The sequence below is a fragment of the Coloeus monedula genome (genome assembly GCF_965178545.1).
Source record: "Coloeus monedula genome assembly, chromosome: 15".
Taxonomy (NCBI): domain Eukaryota; kingdom Metazoa; phylum Chordata; class Aves; order Passeriformes; family Corvidae; genus Coloeus; species Coloeus monedula.
The window spans coordinates 4,793,409-4,819,628 of record NC_138795.1 but is presented as its reverse complement, the minus strand read 5'-3'; the positions used below and the strand labels follow the sequence as shown (position 1 = coordinate 4,819,628).

Sequence of the window (26,220 nt, the reverse complement as noted above, 5' to 3'; positions counted from 1 at the left end):
TTCCACCAGACTCCATCTCTCCAAGCCCCAATACTATCAGCAATACAATCATACATCAATAATACAAAAAATACACAAAATATTAAAAATTAAAGAGCAGAGAAAAATGAATTACATTTGTTTTAAAGTAGAACAGTGCTGTTGTACTGACTGCATTAGATACATAATAATTTTTTTGTAATTCTATAATTAGCCTGGTGCTGACTGCCCTGAATGGTGCTCTGGAGGCCTGAGGAAACCAGATGTGCTTGGTTGGGTGTTTGTGCCCATTTCACTGCTGATGACACTGGCCTTGATGGCATCCACAGAGGGCATGTTGTGCCTGTGCCTCCTGCAGCATCCAGCCACAGCCTCATCAGATGCACCTGAAGCAGTCAGTAATCCCTAAGTAAGAGTAACCATTGATAATTAATTCATTGTCGCTTATTGTAACTGTCGGTTTAAATATCTACCAGCTGCAAATATTTATCATTCCTGATACAAGTATATTGTGGATATCATTTCTTTGCTTACATGGTAGGAATTTTCATGTTATCACAGAATCATTAAGGCTGGAAAAGACCTCCAGGACCATCAAGTCCAACCTTCACCTGAACACCACCTTGTCAACTAAATCATTACATGGGGAACCCCCTCAAAATCCATTGTATGAAACCCCTGTGTTAAATACTCTAAATGGAAAGGCATCATTCCTTCACTAAAGAAATATGGATGCATGACCTACTTGTAGGAGGACAGCAGGGACACTCATCCTGCACATCCATGTTGGGCGCGTGCATTTCTAACTGTATTTACCAGATGAGCGAGTAGGAGAGAGATGCTTAATCATGCCATGCCCCTTTAATTAATCCTTAATCATTGATTCACATCTACTGCACGTCCCTCAAGTGTTATTTTTTTTCCACAACATTTACCTTAGCGTATATTTCAATGTGTGCTGTTCATTTTATGACTTCAGAGAGGATGTGGTTATGGTCTGGCAGAAAGGAAGCTTTGCTGTAGATGGGAAGATAAATCTCAAAGTACCTACGCCGCCTCTTGAACACTTTTTTTTTTTTAAATTAACTGTCTTCTTTCTCGTGTTTCTTTCTTTGACGGGGCACACAGCATAGCCTTCCCATGTCCTGGGAGACAAACATTCTTGGCTCAGCCATGAATAACTGTGTGCTCCTGGAGGAACTGCTGATCAAGAAATCCCAGCAGAAGAGAAGAACTTCACCCTCCAACTTTAAAGTGCGCTTCTTTGTCTTGACCAAATCCAAGCTGGCTTACTATGAACATCGCCACGGGGTACGTCAGTCCTTTTCTCTCTCAGAGTAATGGAAGGAAGGATGAAATTTCTTAAGGGGAGGGAAGGATGGTAATGGTTGGAGGGGTAATCTGTGTTAAATTTTGTTAACTTTTCTGGTCCTTTCAACAGCACCATGCACTGAAAATAGGTCAAATGGGTCATTTAGAGCTTCTGATCAGTGGGCATTTGGTGTGAACAGAGGAATAAGACTACTTTGCCAATTTATAGGAAGGATCTAGTTTTGTTGTAGGAATTTGGCACGGGCTGTTATAACCAGTGTGTGTAAGAGCTGTGATCCTGTGCATGGCGCTTCACAGTGGGTGACCTGGAGAGGCTTATTGTGAAGGTCACAAGTGAGCCCTGATTCTATCTGTGAAAAAGTAATCCCCAGATCTTCACTCTCATTCTTTTCTTCAGGGCATCAGGCTGATGGCTGGTATGAGATCCGTCTTCCATTTTAAAATAAATTCAGCTGCCACATGTAACGTGTAGTCTTTGGAGCTAGCTTCAGATGGGCTGTGATGATGAGAACCAGGCTCAGGGCAGGCTTTGTTTCCCTAAGTTTGCATTTTGCTGATTTGCTAAATATGAAGAAAATTAGAAGTCAATCTGTGCACCCCATTGTGTTTATTGCTCCAGTGAAGTGAGAATTACTTCCTTCTATTTAGCTGGATGTTTGCTGAGCCTCGTTACGGTCGTAAATAATCTTGCTTGTTTTCCAACAGTCACTGAATGTGCTGTTAATCCATTATGTTTAGGCACTGTTCCTGTAGGCAGAGCAGAACTGGGACTGTGCTGCCTTGGATCCTGCACTTGCAACTTCAGACCATCTGATCTTGCTCAGTTGCAGAAAATTAAGTAGAAACAGAACCCAACAAGAAAAGTATGATGTGCCATCGTATTTTATCACAACCTATTTGGGGTTATAAACCAGCTTTGAAGGTTACCAGTAATTTTTAGCTGTGTGTTAGTTCTCTCAAATATGCCCAATGAAATGTTTTTCTTGCTTTTGTTTTATAGTCCATGTTCTTCTCACCTCCATTTTAAACAGGGCACTGTTCATTGCTGGATACTGTGACTGTATATGGTTTGAGACTCTGTCTGTTCTCCAAACTATTTTTCAAATGCCATTGTATGAAGATTTTAAATTCCATTTTAACTGTTCCACTCAATTATTCAGGGTTGAATTCTGAAAAGCATCTAAATGATTTTGCTGTAGGTGTTTAGAGAAATCTTCACAACTAGATTTTCTTGGTGCTTTCTGAGTTGGTGGACTTGAGATTAATTCAACATACACTCTGCCTAGATACTTTTGCAGTAGGTGTCTTGTCAGCATTTTTAGTGACTGAAATAGTTTGGAAAATTTGATTCAGTGCCTTTCAGTGGGGCATAGACTTCACACACTGTGTTTTTGGAAAATTTCCCACCTAGTCTTCCAAAAGGTCATTTAGGTGAGATGAGGGTTTGGTGTATTATCCACTTAATCTTATATATTATATATTTTAAACATGCACATATTATATATGTGTGGACGTGTAGGTAAACACATGTGCAACTTTAGAACCTTGTGCACATTTGAGGGGGTGTGGGTATATTTGTGATCACAGGGCTGATTCTTCATGAAATGCTGATTTTTTTCTCATGCAAACTGTCAAAATCAGATTGTTACATGAAAGGAATTTCACACAAAGTAGAGAGAAAAGAATTTGTCCTGTGAAATACTCCCAGAACCAATCAATCATTAGCCTCTTCAGTAATCAAAATTAGAGCATCCTGGTGAGACCTCTGCATGGTCAGGTCATTGCTGTTCTGGAGAGGAAAGAGTAGGGCAGCCCATGCAAGAACCATCTTGTTTTGTGCTCAGAATGGAGGGAAGCCACAGCACCTGAGTTCACAGCCCGTGGAGGGAGGATTCCAACCATCCCTGCCCAGCACAGGGGCTGTGCCATTCCCAGGAGAGCACCAGGACCAGGGACCATGTGCAGGTGTTGAAATCGATGATCTGTGGTGCTCGTTCTCTGGTGCAGTCCCTGGCACAGGCTTGGCTCTGCTCCACAAGGACTCTCTCAGGCCATTTCTGGAGCTGGCAGGGGTCAGCACAGGCTGTCACCATTGCAGTTTGCATGTGGCCCTGCTCTGGAGGTTTAGGGACATCGCTGTTCTCTGCCAGCTGGCTGCAGGGATGGGGAGCATCCACAGATGCTATATGGACTGACAGATGGACAGGCCCAGAAAATGTCTGGGCTTTTAAAGCATGTACTTTTTAAGGAAAAACTCTGGGGATGTTTTCTCTAAGAGTTTTCAATGAGTTTCTTCAAGAACCCCTTACAAACCTGTCTGGTGGATTCCTGTACTCAAGAGTTTCGTGATGTACAGTACTCACCTCTCCAGTCCTTGGTCAGTCAGTAACAACAGCCCAGGCATAAAGTCAGGTAAAACAACTACTGAACTGCTTGAAAGTTTGAGAAGTCCCACTGATTTCAGTTGGATGACTTAAAGTAAAGTACACACTTACTTGTTAAGCCCTGGTCTGCATGTTCTGCCTGTATTTAACAGGCTCTAACACCCAGTTCCTTCCTCTGTATTTTTAAATCATGGGTATAAAAAGACATTTAAGAATTTATTGTATCAGTCCAAAACAAGGAAATAAGCAGGCCAAGAGGGTACAGGGATAATTCTGCAAATGATACCCAAAGCTGTCCAGACAACTGACATCTTAAAGGCAGATTTTTTGCAATAACTGTAATGGCATTTTCATTGTAATTTTCATCTTTCTGCCACAGCTGACAGAGAGCACTGTTCTCCTCAGGGGCCAAGCACACAGTCGCCCTTAATGTTAATGAAAGACATTTACATGTCTCATTAGGAGAATGAGCCCCCAATAACTGACAACAATAAGAAGCTGTGTTTTCTGGAATTCATTATGCAGTGCACAATGCAGGGCTGTCTTAACATAAAGCAAAGCCCTGATAACAGGCACAGCTGATATTCAGCCCCCGTCTCTGCTAAAAGACATCAGAAGTGCCTTTATTATAACATGCAAATCAATTCCACAGGCAAAAATTATTTGTTTCAGGGTCTGACTTTGTAGCTATGGTACATGTGAGTAAACAAGCTCATGGGAGTAATAATTTTAACTATTTCAATGAGTTTGATCCTCTCCACAATAATGGATAACACAGACACTGTGATACTCTCAGGGTACACCTGCTGCACTGCAAAAGCAGCAGAGAAGTGAATCCTTTTGGGGAGGTGTCTGGGACAGAGTTTCAAATGTCCTTACTTAGACTCAGAAAAAGTATTTAAAATGCTGAGTTATCTATATCCCCTTCACCCAACAGCTTATGGTTCTTGGTAAATCCCTCAGGCACATAAATATTTTGAAATTTTATATCTTCATGCACTTGTGGGCTATTATTAGTCCAGCTTATACAGGCAGCAATGAAATGCTCACCCAGAAAAGGCCAAGTTCTCTTTTCATTTACATCAGCACAATTCTTCCTACACTGGTCAGATGCCCAGGAGGTCACATAGAATGAGCCAGCCTTGTCCTGGGCTCTTTCATTCAGATCTTTGATACTCACATATAAAGATGGCAAAGATGGCACTTAGCATGCCTTGAAATCTGCTTTCAGTCTCTTGCTACATGAGAACAAACAAATAAACTTGGCTGAAAAGACTTTTATCAGCATCCCAGAAATGCTCCAGCTGCTCTGTAGCATTATCTACACTTTGGGTTGCTTGCAGCAGTCCAGCTACCCATGGGAACAAAAGCAGTGCTTTGCTCCTCAGGCCAGTCCTTTTCACCTTGATTATTCTTACACAGAATCCGACTTGTCCATCCTGCCATGGAAAGACTTGGTTTTCTCCCCAAGATTCCAATGCAAACAGACTAAAACTTTTCTTCTGAAGATCTCCATTCTGGTATTCTTGTTAGTTAGGGTGGCCATTCATACCATTTCTCATTGCTTTGTGTCTTCTGAATACCTTAGCAGTCATGAAGCTGCAGTCCTCACCTAAAGGGAATTTAGTTCTGGTTTTAAAGATTACCTTCCAAAAAAATACATCTGACTAGATATGCCATTCTTCATAACTTGTCATGTATTTATTAACTAGTACTGTTTGCTTGCCAGAATATGCAATACCATTTGTTTTCTGGTGCATATCTCCAACTAATTTATTAATAATACATGTATCACCCACAAAGAAGTCAGGCTTGGCATCTGCCTGCATCACCCATTTCAATGAATTTTTATGTAATAAAATCAACGCAACCCTAAATAAGATGGAGGCAAAGTACAAACCTGTGCCTTAATGTCTAGTAAATCTCTGAAAACTTAACATGAATTTTTAATAATCCAAATTGTATCATTGGAGTTGAGGGAGGATGAAATTGATATTGCTTGTCACAATGAGCCTTCCTTTCTGTTGTGAAATCGCAGAATCATGGTAATGCTGGTTGGAGAGCACTTCTTAAATTCCTTTAGTCAGACTTCTTGCCAGGATAAGATCAACACTCAGAGCAGGACTGCCACCAACACCAGAACAAGTTGGCTGTAACATTGACTGGCCACTGCTTCCAAGCCAAGGACAGAGATTCCACATCTTCCGGCAGCCTATTCCGATGATCTTATCCAATGTTTGTGTGGATATTTGCAAAGTTCCCATCTACTGCCATTCTCATTCACGACTCCTGCAGCAGCATCCTGATTCAGGGTGGTGATACTGTCTAGACAGGATTGCCTTGAGCAAAATGCAGGTTCTCTGTGTCTGGTGTCTGTGGCCTTTCTAACTACACAAGCGTGTGGTAAAGTGGGGTAATAAAAATAGCTCCTTTTTCCTGGAATAAATAATGTTATCTTCCAGAATATGATTATAATGATTTTCTACTTGCCCAGTTCTGCTCCTACTAGGTCCTTTTCTATCTATTTATTAGCCTTCAGTTTTTGAAGAAAATTTTTAAGAATTCCTTCTGAGCAATGTTTCCGCAGCAGATGTCCGATACTTCCATTTTGTTTAAATTACAAAGCTCAAATCTTGCTTCTGTTAGAGAACATTGAGGAGGGTGTAGCAAAATCTTCAACCCATGTTTTCTTTTATATCTTTAAGAGGGAAGGAATGCCTCCTAATTTGAATATACAACTATAAATATGAGGTTTTCTAATAGTTACCTTTTATTAGACTTCTCTATTGTGGCCATCTTTTGCTCCCAGTGCCTTTGACTTTGCTTTATATTGTAATCAACATTGTAACTTATTTTATTGTAATGCCTGCCTGTTGCTTTATACTCTTTCATCCTTTCTGGCTGAATTTTAATTTTGGCCTTAAAGCTTAAATTTTTTTTTTTTCATTAAAAAGTGTTGTCATATAGTTGATTTAATTTAGCTTCTTTTCTTTCACTTCCTTCATTCACTGCAATCCACTGCTCCCAGTCTTTGCTGGAGTCAAGAATAGCTTTGAAGAAACTAATATGGTATTCAGGAGCTGTTCCATGTGCTTTTATGTAACATAAAAGACTTATTTCCATCATATTAGAAAGCTCATTTGAAAGCCAAGAATCTTCCTTTTTTTCCCCCCTTCTGTTTCTTGATGATGGCATTGATTTTCTCGTCCAACCACTTGTGCTGATACTAGGGCTGTGCACTCTGATAACCATCTCTCACAAGACCTGAGCCAAAGTGAACTTTGGAATTGGATTTGGTGGAAACACAAGGCTGGATTGGGTCTGTAGGACTGTGTAAGGATAGTAAATAGTTGAATGGAGGCATCTTAAGCACCAGTTGCAGACGGTTTTGTTATTTAACACAATTCTGTACACTCTGCATCCAGGGTGTGCCCACCCCTAAAACACCTTCATGTTCTTTAGATGTGAAAACAGCAGTAAAAAAAAAAAAATTATTCTTTTAGTTCAAGTTGAAGGACAAAATAGTCACGATGGACAGGTAAGACAAGCAGATACATTTAGGGATTTAAATATCAAATATAACAAAATACATTGGAGGTATTAAAACACAACAGCCAGAACTCTACAGAAAATCCCATTATTAGCAATGGGATATTCCAATTTTCCTTTAGAACAGTCAGCATGACAAAAAATGCAAAATCCCTTACAACTTTCTTTTAAAAATCAATTTGCTCAATTTAGTTTTCAGATTTCATTTAAAATTTGGTTACAGTTTTATTTCCCATAAACCCTGAAACTATCAGTGTTCCTAATGAGAAAATGCCCAAAATACCGATCGAAGATAGCGTCCAGGCAAAGTTGCTATGAATCCAGCATCCAACAGTCCTTGATGTCCTTCCACATTCCACAGATAAGGAATATGATAAGAGATAGAAAGTAATTGTGTCCACACAGTGTTCAAGGAGGTTCAAGTTCAAGCTCAAGTCTTTTGGTTGGTGGAAAAATACTTTAGCAGGAGATCTACCATTAAAAAGAATTCCATCTTGTTCCAGTGATATAAGCTTCTCGTTACTATTTCCACATCAAGAAATTCCTTTCCAAATTCTTTCAGAAGCTCAGCAAGGTCTGAAGAAAAGTCCTTGAGAGGTCAGGAGCACGTCACTCGTTTAAAAGGCTGAAGATCACCAAGCCAGTTGAGCTCTCTGCCATGGGGAGTTCCACCTTTCACAACCCTCAAAATCGGCTGCTGCCTCTGTCCAGGCTGAACACCAAGTCCAGCTAGAGCAGAGGGACAGGGAACAGGTGACACAGGGTCAAAGCAAAGATCCTTCATCTACTAAATCACCAATTAAGAATTGCTCTTTTTATTCAAGGCAATCGGTGAAAACAGGGAATGAAGTTTGGCTCAGATTCTTACCAAAAAAAGAAAACCCTGATGGTACAGAGAAGGTCATTAAATGCTTTCATTGATGGAAATGTTCTTGTGGTCGAGCCTGCTGAGGACTGGAATCTCCTACCTTGCTCCACCCCAGCTATAAATCAGCTTTCCCCTACCCTCCTACGAAGGAGGCATTGCCAGCACTGCACAGGAAGGGAGGCACAGGGGGTGAGGTGCAGGGAGGCAGAAGGTGAACACAAACACCTCTGGGCAAGGAAAGCCAAGCTGCAGCATGGACAGCCCTCGGTAGGGACTGCTGCTGCGGAGATTGGGGCCACATGAATCTTAATGGCTTGGTTTTCCCCTCACCAGAACAAAAGAAAAGATAAAAGTTGTAATGCAACTTGAACCAAGGCAGCTTCATGAAGCACAGGGTGCTGCCTTCCTGCCAGAAAATGCTGCCTTTGGTCTCCTCCTCTGCTCCTTGAGATAGGCCCCCGCTGCCTCTTCTCTCCCCAGCATTTGGCCCCTCTCCCTTCCCCCTGCTCCCAGCACTGGTGGCTACACCTTTGATTAACACAGTGGGGCTCAGCAAAACCTGTAAGCACCCACCAAGCCCAAACACTCAGTGCAGAGCTTTTCAGCCCCAGATCTCACGAGATCTCAGACCTTTGTGAAGCCTGATGGTGCAGGGCCGTGGTCTGGAAGTGTGATTCAGTGACCTGTGTCATTGGCAGGGGCCACTGATGGCTCCCTGCCCTCTCACCATGAGCTCCACATCCCTTCCCCTGCCCCAGACCTGATCTGGAGGAAAGTGATTCATTTTTTGGGTGAGCAGCAGTGCTGGTGGTTGGTTTTAGCACAAGGTAGAGTCCAGGCAGGTCATTCCTTGAGCAGGCACAGGGAGATGCCTCCTTGTGTTGCAGGGTAGGGCTGTGTCCCTTGTCCCATGGTCAGTTGTCCCAGCATCTAAAACAATCAGGGACCACCAGAGTCATCTGGTTTATGCAGGAGAGACAAACCAAAGGATTAGTCAATGAAAGAGCTGCTGAAGCTGTGAGGCAAGAGGAGGTGGAGTCCCAAAGATGAAGACATCAATGCATTTGGCTTGTGATGCACCTGGCTCCTTTCAGAGTGGTTCCCAGAACTGATATATTGCAAATAATGGACCAAAAGAAAGCAAGCAGGATGGGCTGATCTGCAGCACATATGCTTCTCCTCATGGGACAGCAGCCTGCCCTGGTTCTTTTCTCCCATGGCACACAGCAAGACCACTGATGCTTTTACTGACCAAGCAGCTAAAACATCTACCCAGTTATATTCTGGGCAGACTGAAAACAACAAATGGAGATCTGTCAGCATGTTTTGTCTCGTCCTTTTAGGAACAAGTCTCTGAGGTTTTTTAGAGTCCATTTTTAAGAGGCTTTTCCTCTCCCCTCCCTTCCAAATGGCCCTGTCGCTTTTGTTGGATTTAAGTGCAGTCAAACATCACAAAACCAGGGATATGTTTAGTTTCCAGCCCAGTTTCTGGGTAATTTCTGGTTTGTGAGTGGTAATTCCAGTTGTTTGTCCTGCTAGAGGACTGTAATTGCTTTCTATCAGCAGGGTCCCATCTGCTGAGGATCTGCTGGGCAATGCTCTGGCTGTGAGACACACCCCGATGTTGTGCTGCAACATGAGATTATGAGGAGATTCCGTTGCTGAATTGTGTGATTAAAAGGGACACAGTGGGTCATGAGAGCTGCAGGACAACTGCACAAAGCTCCTTGAGAAGGCTGGACCCTGTCTTTCAGCAGAGTCCAGAAAAGCATCAACAGAAACCAGTCTGCAGGGAAAGAGCAGAGCCTGTGCCTGGCACAGCATCGCTTGCTGAAGCCTCAGGGGAAGAATGCATGCGGGTAAACCCCGGGACTTCAAAGGAATGAGATGAAGGAGGGTTCAGCGCTAGCAAAATTGAAGGTTTTTATAGGATATAAATGGCTTTGTGTCTCATCAAAAGGGTAGAAGTCCCAGGGGTAGAACAAATGATAGAGGAGGTTTTGCAGAAGAGACAGAGGAAGCCAAGTCTGAAAGAAAGAAGTGAATAGATAAGAATGAAAGGAAATAGATGGTGAAAATGGGGTGCAGCAAGGCCTTCTAAGGCTTGCCAGCACTCTTGAGAGTTAATTGGTATTTAAATTTAGGGGTGCTTTAAAGCCTTGGGTTTATTGATTTAGAAGAATCCCACAGCCCATAGAACTACAGAGGCAGATGTTGTCTACGGGAGACAGTCCTGGCAGTAAATCCAGAGACACTGGTTAAACTGCAACCAAATACAAATACAAACCCCAAACGCACCAGCAAAGGTCAGCAATAGCAGTGTGAGACCACACTGTAATAATTTCCCTCTTTTGCCTCAACTCCAATTATACAAAGGCAAAATACCAGCTAGTCATGCAAGAATGAGGCTTGAGGAGTCTTGGGGCCTCTCTTTTTTGAGGCTGTCTGACAGTGCTCTGTGGCAAACCTCCCCCCATCTGCAGAGGTGTCAGCTGCTGCCCTGGTTTATGCTGAGTTTAACTCTGCAAGGTGGCAGAGGAGCAGCAGGGGGGTTGGCACAGCGGTGGGGACGGCTGCTGCCAGCGGGGCAGAGCTGCAGGGTGGTGGTGACAGAAGGAACAAGGGGCAAGAGGGAGCTGGAGGGTGTAAGACACAAAGAGTTGGGGTCCAAGGGAGGGTCAGAAGGGGGCCAAGGTCTTGCTGTGTCTCTGAGTGATAACCTGTGGCAGGTACAACACAGCAGCTGAAGTTCAGGCTCTCTCCTACTGACAGTGTTTGGAAAACAGAAGCTTTGCAGTGTTTTGGTGTTGTTAAATCTCACTGATTTCCGTCATGCTGTTCCAAAGCTGAGCTGGGGGACAGCTAGTGTTTAATCCCTACTGAAAATGAATCAAAACAGGAAACCAGCTCGCTCTGAAGAGCAAACTCATCTGTAGTGGATCCTGCAGAAGCACCGAGGCTGAGCCTCAGCTCCAGTTTCACCAGCTGCCCTCACCTCTCTCTTGCAAAAGCTGAGTGCCACTGGCCATGGAGCCATAGGATGAGGATTCCACAGGGATTAGGGTACACCAAGGAAGCTGGGATACTTGAATGTCTGTTCTTTTTACTCTTTGCCCACTGCCCATACTGTTATTTGGGTACCTGGTATACCGTGAACAGAAGCGCAGCAGAGGATGCCAGAGAAACAGCTTTGTTGGCAAGTTCTTGAGGATAATATTTATTTCAAAATTCCCTGTTGTTTTTTCCTAGCTGAAAGGCAGACAAAACAAAAACAGAAATGTTGTAGTTTTTTTGGAAAACAGATGCAGTAAAAATGTCCATTTTGGATGAAATGACTAGTTTTGAAATTCTTGGTGCCCAAACTTTTTAAAATAAAATATTTATTGGTTTATATCTTTTCAATATGAAACAGGGGTGTTTGTAAACTGAACATTTAATGAAAGCAGTTCTTTTTGGTTTAAAAGAGATTTCATTTTGCTGGAATAAAAAAAGTAAAAGCTGAACTTCAACCAAAGATTTTGACTGGTTCTCTAAGAATCCATGTGCTGATTTGAAACATATGTATGCGTATGTGAATCCATATAGAGGTGCTATATATAAGAATTATTCTTTATACTTTTAAATGTCTTACATAATCAGTTAATTTGCTTCTGCTCCATTAAAACTAAATCTCCCACAGACACGACAGTCTGGTCTAATTATTCACTTAATCCACAATCATTAGCATCAACCAAGTGCTTTTCTCTGTCTTTTAGAAAAAAAGGACTTTGAAGGGTTCTGTGGAACTTTCCAGGATTAAATGTGTGGAAATTGTGAAAAGTGACATCATCATTCCCTGTCAGTACAAATACCCTTTCCAGGTGAGTCTGTCTGTTGACCATACTAGGAGAGGCATCACTTCATTTTGTATTTCAATAACATTTCCTTCACTGTGCAGTTGTTAATGAACCCAACACTGGATTCTTTATCAGAGCTACTACTCCAGTTTAAATAAGCAAAAGTCAGTGAGGTTAAGAGATGCTTCTGAACAGTCCCTGCTACTCCACTTCCCCACATCATCATTTGGTACATAACTTGCTGGTAAGAGGGCTGCTGCCTCTTTACCTCTGGTGCCTCCCTTGTGAGCAGTGTATCTGGGGCTGCTTCTCATGGCTGGCTCCTTTCTTTGTCCCCCTCTCCAGATTGTCCATGACAGCTACATCCTCTACGTGTTTGCCCCCAACCGCGAGAGCCGGCAGAGATGGGTCCTCACGCTGAAGGAAGGTAAAAAACCCCTGTACCCACCAAGTTGTGGGAGGTGCTTATGTCTGACCAGTTTTCTCACAAACAGTGCAGAGAAAATGTGCAAGAGGAGTCAGTGTCTCCCTTCTCAGCAGGCAAAGTGGTAGTGGGTTATAAAATCGAATTGCTTGTAAATCTGGTGGGTGTGTTCTCAGCAGAAATTTGGACGTGGAATGGTTTATTTGGGTGCCTTAATGTCTGCCAGTGTCTGCAGGGAGGTTTCAGAGGATGGACCAGGCTCTGCTTGGTGGTGCCAAGCAATGGGACAAGAGGCAATGGGCAGAAATGATGCCCAGGAAGTTCCACCTGAACATGAGGAAGAACTTCCCTGTTCAGTGACTGAGCATGGATTGCCCAGAGAGGGTGTGAGGTCTTCCTCCCTGGGGACATTCCAGAACCATCTGGACACAGTCCTGGGCCATGTGCTCTGGGACTACCCTGCTTGAGCAGGGAGGCTGGAATAGGTGACCCACTGTGGTCCCTGCCAGCCTGACCCATTCTGGGATCTTGCTATGATTTGTGTCTTTCTAGACTAAACTCTTAATAAATTACTGTAATTTGAGGTTTCTTATTCAGGAATAGACAAGGATTTTCCTATGGCTAATTTTTTTAAATTACCTTTTCTACACAAAAGAATTTTCAGCTCTTATTAATAGACTTTTTTGGTTAGGTGACAACCTCTTTAGAGAACCATGAATATTAGGGAACATTTTTGTGGGTAGCTTTCATTTCCTGTTCACCTCCAGCATTGTGCTGTGGTTCACTCGGACGGTGCTGCAGTAACCAACACTGGGGGCAGAGACAAGCAGAGTGCTTGACATGAGGAAGGTGTCAATTAGTTACATAAAAATTGCACCAGCCTTCTGTCATAGCTTTTTTCTGTTTTACAGCACTGCTGCCCTATTGTTCCCTCTGAAAACATTGTGCCTGATGGAGATATTGTGAAGTTCATGCACTGACTCTTGCAATCAGTTATTCCCCTACTCCAAGCTTCTACTTTATTGCCTCTTCTCATTCAACAGTTGGAGACTGTCCCCTCCCTTGGACAATTTGAATAGTCTTGAATAGTCCTGCAGAATTGTTTTTGTTCTTTCAGGGAAATTTTTATTACAGATAGAGAGCCTGAGCTTCAAAAAGAAGGACTGCAATCACTCACACAGACATTCAAGACTGGTATTTAAATGTGCAAAAAATGTTTGGTGCTGGTGAATGCCAGCTTGTACAGCTTCTTCTGGACACCAAGGCAAACCAGCAAGTGTCCTGGGAATAATCAATATATGGCCTGCTGGGTTTTATTTCTTTTTATGTGACCCTCCTTCTCTGGTTTTGGTGTTTCATCATTTTTAAGAGAGTAGGATTCTGTTCTACCACAGCAGAGGGGCTGTCACCAGCAGGAAGTCTATTACTCCACATCACTGGTGGCATTCAATCCTTTTGGGAGAAAGGAAAACATTAATGGAGGAGGTTGATAATGTTCACCAAAGCTTAATTTGAAAATAACAAGAAGCTTCTTTAAAGAGCAGATTATTTCCATTTAGTTCTAGATGACTTTTAGAACTAATGTGGATGCAAATAAATTAATTTTCCTCCTTCTTTTTCTTCCCCTAATGTTTTCCAGAAACAAGATACAACAACAGTTTGGCTTTGAAGTGTCATCCAGATTTTTGGTTAGATGGCAAGTGGAGATGCTGTGCTCAGACAGAGAAGATGGCAGCTGGCTGTGTGGTGTATGACCCCACCAAAAATGGTAAGGGACTTGTTAAGACCATCCTGACCTCAAAAATATTTATTCCTAGCAAAAATAAAGGATTTAATCTCTCTTGTACAGAACATGAAAAATTATGATGCTACATTTCCATAAAGAGACATGTTCCTGGCTTCTTGAGGTGTTCTGGCTTATCTTTTACTGTATGTGGCATTCTCTTTTCTTGAATTCACATTTTCCTCTGTGTGATGCTTGGTGCTGGTTTTGGGATGAGATGGAGAACTAAGAACTTGATCAACTGTGGTCAGTCAATAAGCCACAACTTTCTTGAGATAAATGTGTTCAACTGTGTTTGTCCAATTTTGACCAAACCATATTTCCTCTATGGTTTCAATGGCCAAGCATAATCTTTACTTTGTCTCCTGAAAACAAACACAAGTAGTCAATCATTCTTCCCCAAAGAAACATCTACCTTGTGTTTTTTACCCTGATTCCTCAAGTAATCTGTACCCCAATTTCCAAGCCCTGCTGAGATTCACTGTGTAGTTGGCACTTCTTGGTCTCAAAGTCCAAAGCTCCCTGTTCAGAGAGTTTGTATTACCTCTATCAATTCATTACATTGGTGGCTTCTCCCTTGGTTTTGCCCTCACCTACTTCAAATTTTCTTTCTTGATTTCTTTTCAGCCTCAAAGAAGCCTCTTCCTCCCACTCCTGAAGATAACTGGGTGAGTGCAGTGAGGCTGTCCTTAGTGTCCTGCCCTGAGTGATTAACTACCAGTGGGGAGTATGTCCTTATTAATGTTCACCACAGTGCAGTGACCTAGAATTTCACCTGTGATAACATTCCCTGTGTGTTTTCTGTGCAATTGAAATTTTCTATATGAAATTCATTGTTTGAAAGTGCCAAAGATTCTCATGCTGCCACCACACCCCACTGGAAGCTCTGGCGTGCTTTGGGGCCTTTGAGCCCAGGGGACACCAGTGCTGCCAGGAAAATACCACTTTAGAGAGCATGCCATTGCTTTTTATGAATATGAATATGATAAGCCTTTTGCCTAATTTGTGCAGAAATTGTTGCTAGACCCAAAGGAAGCCGTGGTCATGGCCATATATGACTATGAAGCCCAGAACCCGCAGGAGCTGACGTTACAATACAATGAGGAATATTATGTGATTGACAGCTCTGAGGAACATTGGTGGCTGATTCAAGATAAGAATGGGTAAGTCCCCTTTCAACAGCCTATGTACAAATCCCTTCTAATTCCAGTTTGTTCTTCCATTAACATACATGCTGGCCTCTTGTTTAACTTTCGTGAAGCATCCTCTGATTCACAAGGAAAAAGTGATGGAAGGTTATTTAGGGTAACTTTCTTCCCTTTGCTGTTGCTTCAGGCAGCTGGAAAAAAGGATCTGAAAGTTAATTTTACAACAATAAACAGTCCTTAGTTCAGAGTGATATTTGCAGTGATACATGGGGGGGAAAATTGTGAAACTCTGCAATTTTAGAGGCGCAATCAGTTGTTTTCTTCTCCAGTAACCCTACCCAATACATAACCACCAGCACTTTTATCATGCAATGAGCAGGCAAAGCTTTCAAGGCTGACTCCTACAGATGCAGAGAAAATCCTGTCTGTCAGCACACTCACACTTGTCTTGCCTCTCAACAGGCATGAGGGCTACGTGCCCAGCAGCTACCTGGTGGAAAAATCACCCGAGAATCTGCAAATGTATGAGTAAGTTGTGCCTGTGTTTTTCTTGTACCTCTGAGTGCCCTGGATTTGGGGCTACAAGTCTCAAATACCCCCACCCTACCTCACATTCCACCTGGGGATGCTCCATTCAGAAGCTTTTCAGCAGAAACTTTCCTGGCCTAGAAATACTGACTCGGAGTCTTTTGATGTTTTCAGGTGGTACAATAAGAACATCAGCAGAAGCAAAGCAGAAACACTGCTCAGGGATGAGGTAAACCAGTGTTATGCATGGGGTGGATGGGAAACAATAATTAATTAATGACAAATGAAGCCTGCGAGGGCTGCTTTGTGTAAAAGAGATGAACCCTGGGTTCCTGCTGTGTTTGTGTCCTTAGTGTGTGATGTGAGATAAAGGACCACCAGCACACCCCCTTATCTGCACTGTTAGCTGAGCATGGATGGAGCTGTGCCATCCAAACACACCCAGTGACTGGGGCTGCTGGAAAACACTGCTTCAGACCACTGTGCCAGCTGGAAACTGTGATTTTAGCTCATCTTTTCTGTCTCTGCAGGAGGCCTGTGCATGCCAGTAGTTCTCTGAAAATCTAACCAATCTTGTGCTGAAGTACTTTGGGTGAAAGCCAAAAGTATGGCTGTGGGTTTTGTATTTTTAATTTTGTGTGTGTGTGTGCATGTAAGCACACATCTTTAATTTTGCAGTTGAGCCAGAGTTTTCCAGTGAAGACTGTACTGAAAATACAAAGAATAAGCTTCTTGTTCAAATTTTCCACACAAACACAACCCTAATTTTTAAATCAGCTCTTACATTAACAGGTGGCCCTGTTAACAAACACAAATAAAGTGTTCCTTCTTGCAACAGTAGCATTTTATGGAAATAAGAGCATTTTTGTATGGTTTTAAAAATTCTTGTATAAACTACTGCAGGACATGTCCCCACATGGTTTAGTGGTCTTATTTTTTCTTTCGGTCCTACCAGTACAACTCTTCTGTGGTAACTACCCCCATGTGGCTGCAGAGACTTCTGGTTCAAAGCCTTGCAAACCTCACAGCTCTCCCCAGAAATCTGGCCAGGTTTGTGAGTGATCTTTGGCCAGCCTTGGTCAGAAGTGAGAACAGACAGGCAAGAATCGAGCTTAATGTAACTTGGGCAGGATGCTGCCTCCAAAACTTGCCCACCTCCGGTCCTAAAGCCCTCACTGTGCATAATCAAATGCTTCTACAGCAGCAGAGAGAGCTTTTTTAGAGCTTCCCTGTGCCAGATATTGTGTGGTGCAGATGCAGCAGATGTTGTGCAGACACTGAAGAGCCAAACCTGGGAAGTTCACAGCTCAGCAGGCTGATCCCACCTGGGCAGAGCTGCACACTGAGAGCCAGCAGCTCATACCCAGGGGATGCAGGAGCAGCTCAGCCTCTGTGTTCACCTGGAGCTGATCAAACCTCTAGGGAAAGAGGCCCAGGCAGGGTGCACTTGGTGGATTAGCTCTGCATGGAGTGTTGTGGGTGGGTAGGAGACATAAAATGGAGGAAACCTACAGGGTAAAGCAAAGGAGGAGGGGATGAAAAAAGTCAGGCACTTGGGATGCCGGATGAAAAGCTTCTTTTTCTGCAAACAGAAGAAAAAATTTGGGGTTTATTACCAATATATAGGTCAGTACAGCACATTCCAGCCAAACTGTGATGTTAATTCTCCTTTGCCATCTCATCCATCTGGGCCAGTGGGATCATGCCCTGTGAGGCATTTTAGCATTCAGACGAGTAGAAGACAATTACAGTGAAAAGTTAAAAAAGAAAGGTTTTGTGAGTGCCAGAGTGCAGGAGGACTGCTTTCTTACCCATTTATGTTTAGATACTGGATGCCTGGTGTGCCTATGAAAGGGCAGGATCATGTCCAGGGTTTTCCAATTTGTGGTACATGGGTAAATTATTGTTCCTACACTCCCACATGGATTCTCTGGTGTTGGATAAGCTGTGATATGTTCTGTGGCTGCTGACTCCATAGGGAGCACTCAGAGGGGTTTGCCTTTCCATTTGGCCACACGTTTCATTGAACATGTGTTCTGTCAGATAGGGCTGAGGGCAGTCAATGGATTCAGATTTCCAGAGGAGAGACTTGGAGGGACAGAGAGGCACACCCACACTACTCAGCACAGGAGCCTAAGCCTCATTTCCTCTGAGAGCTCCGAGAGGAAGCTGAGCTGAAAGCACAAACCACCCAAGAGAGACCTGCAGGCCCTGGCCAGCCACCAGAGCTGTGCATGGAACACACCAAGCTCTGTCAGTGGGGTGATGGCTCTTTTTTTTCCTATAGGTTTAGCACATCCTCATGACAGGGCTGAAATAAGCACAGCTTTGCCCCCAGCCTGCTTCTTTTTTTTTTTTTTCCATTATGTCTCTAACCAGTTTTCTCTCCTTTGCTCCTGTTCCAGGGTAGGGAAGGGGCCTTCATGGTGAGAGATTCGAGGCAGCCTGGCATGTACACAGTCTCTGTTTTCACCAAAGCATTAAGGTACAGCTGAGCTCAGCAGCTTTTCACATCAATTACATCAATGAAATGGCTTCTATGAGTGTGTAATCTCTGTATAGTTGTTTTGGCATTAAAACGAGAGAGCAGAAGGCTCATGAAAATGATAGAGGGAAAACACTTCCAAAAAAGGCAGAAGAGTCAGCTGCCAGTCCCAAAGTGTATTAAAGGCTCCACTTCTCCCTGCATCTAAATATGTGCCTATAAATAGTCCCTTGGACATCACTGGGGTTGTCATTCTGATGGCACTGTCCCCTGAAGTATCAGTAGGATCAACAGTGTGTGGTGGACTCATCAGAGGTGGGTAGAGCAAGGCAAGTGAAAGGGTTTCAGTGATGGGGCAGAAAGTCGTGTTTCACAAAGAAGAGGCAGACAAACTTAGTACTCAACCTTCTCTTATCAGGAAACCTCAGCCTTTCTCTCGAGATGAGACCATCTGCGAGTGAGAGGGAGGACATGCAAGTACACAGACTTCATTAGCAACTGCAGCTCACTCCTTGCTCCTCCCCCGTTCATTCTGGGGGAAGGTTCTCCCCTTTGCTCACTTGTTTCTGTTTATACCCCAGATCCCTGTCTTTTTGCTGCAAGATATTTTCTCTCAAAGAAAACCTCCTCTTTTTCAGCACGGACAACAATCCTGTTATAAAGCATTATCACATCAATGAGACAACCGACTTTCCCAAGCGATACTACTTGGCAGAAAAGCACGTGTTTGACTCCATCCCTGACCTCATCAACTACCACCAGCACAACGCAGCAGGTCAGTGAAGCTGATGCTGAACAGAGAAGTTGCTGGTTTGCCAGGTGACTGTTTTGAATTGAGGAGGGCTCCCAAGCCCTCTGTCCTTACAATGAAGTGTTAAATGGCATCACCTTTTCTCCCACTTATTCTGAAATGACCATTTCAGGCCAGCTTCCAGCTTCCAGCATTACATCCTCACTCTGGTTGTCCTTCTAAGGCTGACCACAGATGTCATAGTGACATATTATAGAGAGCCCTGGGGGGATATCACCACTGCCAGGTCCTTCGTGAGGTGATCTATCCCTGGGCCTTGATTTGACACAAAGTCACGGACATGGCCAGGATCCATAGCCAGACATGGTGACTCCCATCCCCACAGTCCAGGAGTACAAAGGGAAACACTGAGCTTCAAAAATACCCTATGAATACAAAGTACCATTTGGAAATTCAACAGAGTTAACAGAGACTCAAAGCTCTGGATGTGAAAACGGGAAATAAGCTGAAAGTGCTCAGAATTGGACTTCCTTCTCACCGGCAGGAAACCAGAGCCTGCACAGATGTTCAGCTGCCCTCAAGTGGAGCTGAGAACTCAGTGCAATAAATCTGCTTCCAGAGTCCAAGCTGCCCTCTGGGGTGGTGGCAGCCCCGCTCCCCATGGCTGTGGCAGTAATGGGAACCCTCCTGTCCCCGTGTCCCCAGGTCTCGTGACACGGCTGCGATACGCGGTCTCTTCTTGGAGGAGAAAGGCCCCGATCACCGCAGGGCTCAGCTATGGTAAGGTTCTCTCTACATGGAAATCCCACTCCTGGCTGGTTAGCTGGGTGATCCCGCACATCCCCATGGATACTGATGAATATTCATGTGATTACAGCCACAATAAATAGCTTTGTTCAGGTCACTGCACTGTTCACCAGATTGCCATCTTTGTCATGGCTGTTGATAAATGACTGAACTGATTGTGCCGTGCTTTGAGGGAGGTGATGAGAGCCCCAGGGTCTCAGTGAAGTCAACATTAAATACTAAAATGAATGCTGAACAAAGGGGATGGAAATGGGAGTGTAGAATAATTTGGTGAAAGCCGAGTCCCTCCTGAAAGATGCCTTCATTTGAATATCGTCGTCAATAAAAATTTGCCGGTATCATCTTTACTGTAATTCTTGGAGACTTCAAAGAAACTCCAACTCCATGTTGTTCTGGGTACTGCACATATGCATGGTAGAAACAATCCTCCCTGAAGAACTGGATAGGCAGGACAAAGTGGGGAGAAAGGGGATGTTGTTGTTCCTACCCTTGAACATGACCTGCAGCAGGGTCTAGCCAAATGAGCTACCAAATGTCAGACAGGCAATTTGAAGGAGAGCCAGAAAGTCTCACTTGGAATCCTGCCTCAGTGTTTAATCCACAAAAGCTTTTTGTTTGGCATTCTACTGCTTGATCCCTACTCTTTCTCCCTTGCAATCAACAGGAAAACTGGTCATTAATGCCTCTGAGCTCACTCGTGTGCAGGAGATTGGCAGTGGTCAGTTTGGGGTGGTCTACCTGGGCTACTTGCTGGACAAGACCAAAGTAGCCATAAAGACCATCCGTGAAGGAGCAATGTCGGAGGAGGATTTCATCGAGGAAGCCAAAGTCTTGATGTAAGTGGTAATTCACCAAGGCAATCACACCCTTTGTGTGGGATTTATAACACTGGACCAAAGTCAGGAATATGAATAGGGAATTCAAACTTGGACTATCTGCTATGTATCTAAGCAGTAAATGGAGAGACTGGTGAACTCTGGTGGCTACAAAGGAAGGCAATTCAAGTGTAGGTGAATTACTGTGCTTCCAAGTCTACCAATATCTGGAGTGGTCTTCCAGATCTCTGCTGTTCAGGAATGCAAGGATAATTGATGGTGCCTTTTGGAGAGTAAAGTGGTTTTTCTCAGAAAAAAATAATGTAAAACTTAAGGGTAATTTTATTGAAAAGCCTTACTTATAAAATGTTTTGCTTTGCACAACTGAATATGTCTTTTGTTTTATTGACTTTGTTTGCACTTTTTTTGCATTTGCCTCCTGTCAAGACAGACAGAAATTGATTTTATTTTTGTTTGATTGGATGATTTTCCATGGAGAAAAATCTTTTGGTGGCCATGACCATTAAAATGGGATGACACTTAGTCCTCGGTCTACACATCTGCAAAGGTGGCCTTTGCAGCGAGCAGGATGCAGCACTGTGGCATAAGTAGCTATATCTAACACACTTGCTGTGAAGATAGCAGGCACTGAGCCTATTTCTTTCCCACCTTCCCTCCCTATCCCACAGGAAGCTGTCTCACCCCAAGCTAGTCCAGCTTTATGGTGTGTGCTTTGAGGATGCTCCCATCTGCCTGGTGTTTGAGTTCATGGAGAATGGCTGCTTGTCCGACTACCTCAGGAGCCAGAGGGGCAGCTTCTCCAAGGAAACCCTGCTGGGGATGTGCCTGGATGTGTGTGAAGGAATGGCTTATCTGGAACAAAACTCTGTCATCCACAGAGACCTGGTATGTTTGTCCCACGTGGGCTTTTTCTTTGCTCCAGATGGGCTTTTTCCTCTGCTTTCTTCCTTCCTTAATTTCAGCTTCCACACTCCTCCTGCCTGTCAGTTTATAGGGGATCCTGTATCTGCCCTTATTGCAAAAACAGCACAAATACTTTAGAGGGGAAAAAAAAAAAAAAGCCCTGGAGCACTGATCAATCTATTCCCCTTAATTGTGTTTGGGAGAGAAGAAACAAGCCTAGAAATTTTATCTTTTTTCCTGAGTGTATTCTTTTGCTCCTCAAGAGCCACAGTACTGACCACTCTTCATGTCTAAAATCAGTGAAGATGACAAAAAGATCTGTTCTAGCATAAGTCACGTATAAACATGCTTTGATGATAAAATACTTTTAACTGAGTGGTTTTCAGTAACGCTCCATCAGTCACTGCTGCAGTTTCACTAGGCATGCAATGACTGTGAGTAGCTGTGGATATTTTAGGGTCTTGCTCTGCCCTTTCTGGGCAACAAGGGCCTGCAAGTCAGACTGACAGTTGAACAGCTTTTCTGGCAATAGGATCATGCTGCAAAATGTCCAGAAAGCATGAGAAGCTCAGGATTCTGTCCTCTTTGTAAGGCACAATGTCACTTTGATGCTCCTTTTTTAAGCATTATCTGCCCTGCCAGGATAAAAGCCCCTGAGAGGTTGTGAGAGTGTTTTAGCTCTGACCTGCTGCCTTTCCACCTTATTTTCTTGCAGGCTGCCAGGAACTGCCTGGTGGGGGAATCCCACGTGGTCAAAGTGTCCGACTTCGGCATGTCGAGGTAAAGCCGCCGAGGCTGCGCACGGTCCCTGCAGGGTTGTCACAGGATGGGGGTGACTCAGCATTCCCCCTTCTTTTCCTCTCCCAGGATTGTCCTGGATGATCAGTACACCAGCTCTACGGGTACCAAGTTTCCAGTCAAGTGGTCTGCCCCAGAGGTTTTCTCCTACAGCAACTATAGCACCAAATCTGACGTTTGGTCATTCGGTAAGAAACTCTTGTCAAAATGGAGAAAACCCAACAAACCCCAGCTCAGAAAAACAGGGGCTCAGTCCTCAAGTAAACTCTCCTTAACACTGCATCCTCCAGACTCCAAGGGTGTTTTGCCTGAATAATGGCTTAGAAAAGCAAGCCAAAATCATTTAAGTGAAAGAAATAAAAGAAAAGCTAAAGGAGAGGAGGGGAGGAGAGAAGGGGAGAGAGGGAGAGGAGAAGGGGAGAGAGGGAGGGAGAGAGGGAGAGAAGGAGGGAGAGGAGGAGAGGGGGAAGACATTTAGGCATTCCATCTCTCTGCATGTCAGTCCCGAGACACTGATGCCTCACTCAAACCCTCTGCCCTTCCAAATTTGCTCTGCTGACTCCATTTGCTTTATGCTGATCTGAAAATGTTATTTCACTGCTCGCACTTCTCACCTCGTTTCCTGCTCCCCAATGCATTGTTCTTTGGTCTCCCTTCTGGACCCTCACAGATAAGAGCACCGCTGTGTGTTTTTCCCCCAAGCCATAACAAAGGCTGTCCCCTGGGCTGTGGATCTGGCACACTCATGGGCCTGGCCCCTCTCCAGCCCACACAGTGAATGGGGCAGTGTGCTGTGCACAGCCCACAGTCAATGGGGTGCCACTCAGCCCTGGGGCCAGCAGTAAATAATGCAGGATTATAGCCTTTGCTACTCTGTGCCTGTGAATTCTGTGCTTCCCTTGCCCTTTGCTGCCTTCTGCTGTGGCTGAAGCTGTGCACTCCTGAGGTGGGCTACGAGCAGCACAGCAGGAGTTGGGTGCTCAAGCCCTTCACAAACTCACCAGGGAGATGCTTCAGAGAGCACCATGCATTCAGAGAGCACCAGAGAGCCTGGCTGACATCCTCGAATTGTACAGCTGTGTTAGGGCCTGGTTTTTCAGATGTCTACTGAGAATCCAAGTGAAAATGCTTTTCCAAGTAACTGGCACCAATACTGAGCTGCAGAAAAGAGAAGGTGGAAGGTGGCCCTGGGCCTGCTGAGGATTTTATTTGCCTCTTTGTGATTTTTTTCCCCATCCATTTGCTTTAGGAGTGCTGATGTGGGAGGTCTTCAGTGAAGGTAAAATCCCCTATGAGAATCGCACCAATGCAGAAGTGGTGGAAGAAATCAACGCAGGATTTCGGCTCTACAAACCCAAGCTGGCCTCCAAGGCGATTTATGAGGTGATGAGCCACTGCTGGAGGATGGTGAGTATTGTAGTGGAGAGCCCTATTTCCCAAAGACAAGAACTCCCTTCCCCTTGGCTTTAAGGAGGAGAGAGAGATGTACACTCCACATGCTAACACAAGATAAAATCCTGGAGGTGAAGCACTGTAGCTTTCATCTGCACTAGCAAGCAAACTCTGGGCTTTCTGCCTTTTATTTGACTTCACTGAGAAGCCCATGTGGTGCGCTTAATTCAAGTTAATTCAGCAGTTTCCTTCCTAAGAAAGCTGTGCATCTGTGGGGCTGAGTTCTAACGGTGGTAACAATGACAGCCAAGCCATTACAAGGTACTTAGTGTCCACCAAGCCAAATTCACTGGTAATAGAAAAGAAACATTGCACAGAAGGAAGCTGGTTCTTCCACTGGCGTTTTCTCTATGGTGATCGATCGTATTTGTGTTAATACTCAGTTTCTTCCCAAGGTTTTCCTTGCTAACCTTGCCATTCCTCTCCAGATGACATTAATGTTCTTCCTCTCTCTTCTCTCCCTTGCTCAGGCAAAAGACGAGAGGCCATCCTTTTCTCTTCTGCTGTTTCAGCTGAGTGAAATCTCTGAGTTTGATGTGTAATTGTGACACCATGTGCTCAGCACAGCTGAGAGAGTCCTGAGAAGAGCAAAGGCTGGATTTTCCCCACACAAAGCATTAACAGGAATCCTCTCACCATAAACACTTGCCGTATGCCTGGGGAGAAGGAGAGGACAGAGGCTGGTACTTCCAGACAGACAAGATATCCCCAGGTCTTCCAGAACCTAGACAGACACAAGGTTTGGTTTGGCCAAGAGTGTGGTTTGCATCTTGAAACCAGAAATTACTATTGAGCATGGAGTCCTGAACCACACAGTCCAGCAAAGGTGTTTCTCCTGAAAAGACAGCCTCAAAATTAAGAGATCCAACATTTCTGGGAACCCCCAAATGAAGGCCTTCCCTGAAGGGGAAAAAATAAAAAGCTGTCTTTAACTGAGGAGGAATGTTTAGACATTTCCCTGGCTCTCTAATTCAGAGTGGGCTGGACCTGAAAGCTCTGAACAGGAATAAGCCTAGGAGACACCGAAGCAGGCTGGATCCAGCGACTGCATTTCTGATGCTGGTATTTCAAGGTGCTTTTGTTTTCCCTTTGCATGATTTTCCCTGCAGCTGTGGCATAATAGGAACAGGATTTGGATGCCTGGTAAATGGAAGAGGTGTCTGTGTGTACTGGGAGTCTCTAAGGGAGGAAGAGAAAAAGCAATGTGCTGAAGAGTCTTGAAATTCTCTCAAATTGCATTGTACAGTGAGTGGGAAAATGGGACTCTGATGCAAACGAAGACATTCTTGGAGGGGGGAAGTCAAAGCTGAATGTTTATATTGATTTTTTTCTTCAGTCTTTCTACATCAGAAGATTAATGTGTGACCTCCACCCAATTTCTTTGAACAAAGTATGGAGGACTGAGCAGTGCAGAGTGTTATGTGTTCCCAGCCCAGGACAAGACAGAGTCCCAGGATCTGATTACCTGTGAAAGGTACAGGAATCTGCTCCTGGTGTGTTTGGAAGGAAGGGGCCAGAGGGCTCAGGAGGGAGCCATGAGGAGAAAACATGCAGAGTATGTGCTCAGTGCACCAGTGATCATGAGAAGAATTTTCTCATACTTTAAAAAGTAACTGAATCATCACAAGTAAAGACTTTTCCATCTCTTCTGTGAACAAAGAGACTGACCAAAAAAAAAAAAGTCCAGTGTGAATGGAATGCCTGGGTTCTTCCTCCTCAAGGAGTTCCACATCACGTGGTGACAGCAGAAGGTATAAACAAAATCCATCTCCTGGTATTTCAATTGAAATCTGCAGTTTCACTGCAAGACAGAGACATTGTTTTGTCATAACTGACTTCAAACCCAAATGTGTGGGTGTTGGTGTCCTGCAGAATTTGTAAATAAGATCAGGAATTTTTGCTAAGCATTAACAATCACTAGGGAAGTCAGGAGGGCTCACAGATTATATGTGCAGATATGCAATGTGTATTTTTGATGCTTCTCTGTTTGGGCAGGTGAGAACACAAGGAAACCTTACACAACAGCACCTTACAAAAACTCTGAAGTGCAAACTTTCAGCATCAACCTCCTGTCATTACAGAAGTCAGGTTCAAATATGTTTGCCAACAAAAATGGAACAAGGAAATAATGTAATCCCATGATCTCACATATCCTGTGTCAAACTATTTCTTCATAGATGGAGGCTTAATTTTTGGTATTTTTCAGACTCCTTGTTCTGGGGTAGCTTTTAGGAGCTAAAATATCTTTTCAGGCATATGGATATGGGCAAGGTATCAGTTCCTGCCTCATACATCTTCCCACACTGTGACAGGGGTGCTGCAGGCTCACAAAGTTCAACTTCTGGCTCATTGGCCCC

General features: G+C 43.9%; 1 protein-coding gene across 1 annotated transcript; it reads left to right on the top strand.

Moving 5' to 3' along the window:
- Window positions 1–1,119: 1,119 nt before the first annotated feature.
- ITK (IL2 inducible T cell kinase) lies at window positions 1,120–24,405 on the top strand (the record flags this gene model as incomplete). The annotated part of the gene is made up of 17 exons (XM_082291667.1): window positions 1,120–1,290; window positions 11,868–11,972; window positions 12,294–12,375; window positions 14,012–14,140; window positions 14,783–14,823; window positions 15,167–15,318; window positions 15,766–15,831; window positions 16,006–16,060; window positions 18,237–18,316; window positions 18,955–19,091; window positions 19,773–19,847; window positions 20,539–20,710; window positions 21,379–21,595; window positions 22,329–22,393; window positions 22,481–22,599; window positions 23,661–23,818; window positions 24,334–24,405. The coding sequence occupies 17 exons, from the start codon at window positions 1,120–1,122 to the stop codon at window positions 24,403–24,405; spliced, it is 1,896 nt and encodes a 631-aa protein (XP_082147793.1).
- Window positions 24,406–26,220: the final 1,815 nt, after the last annotated feature.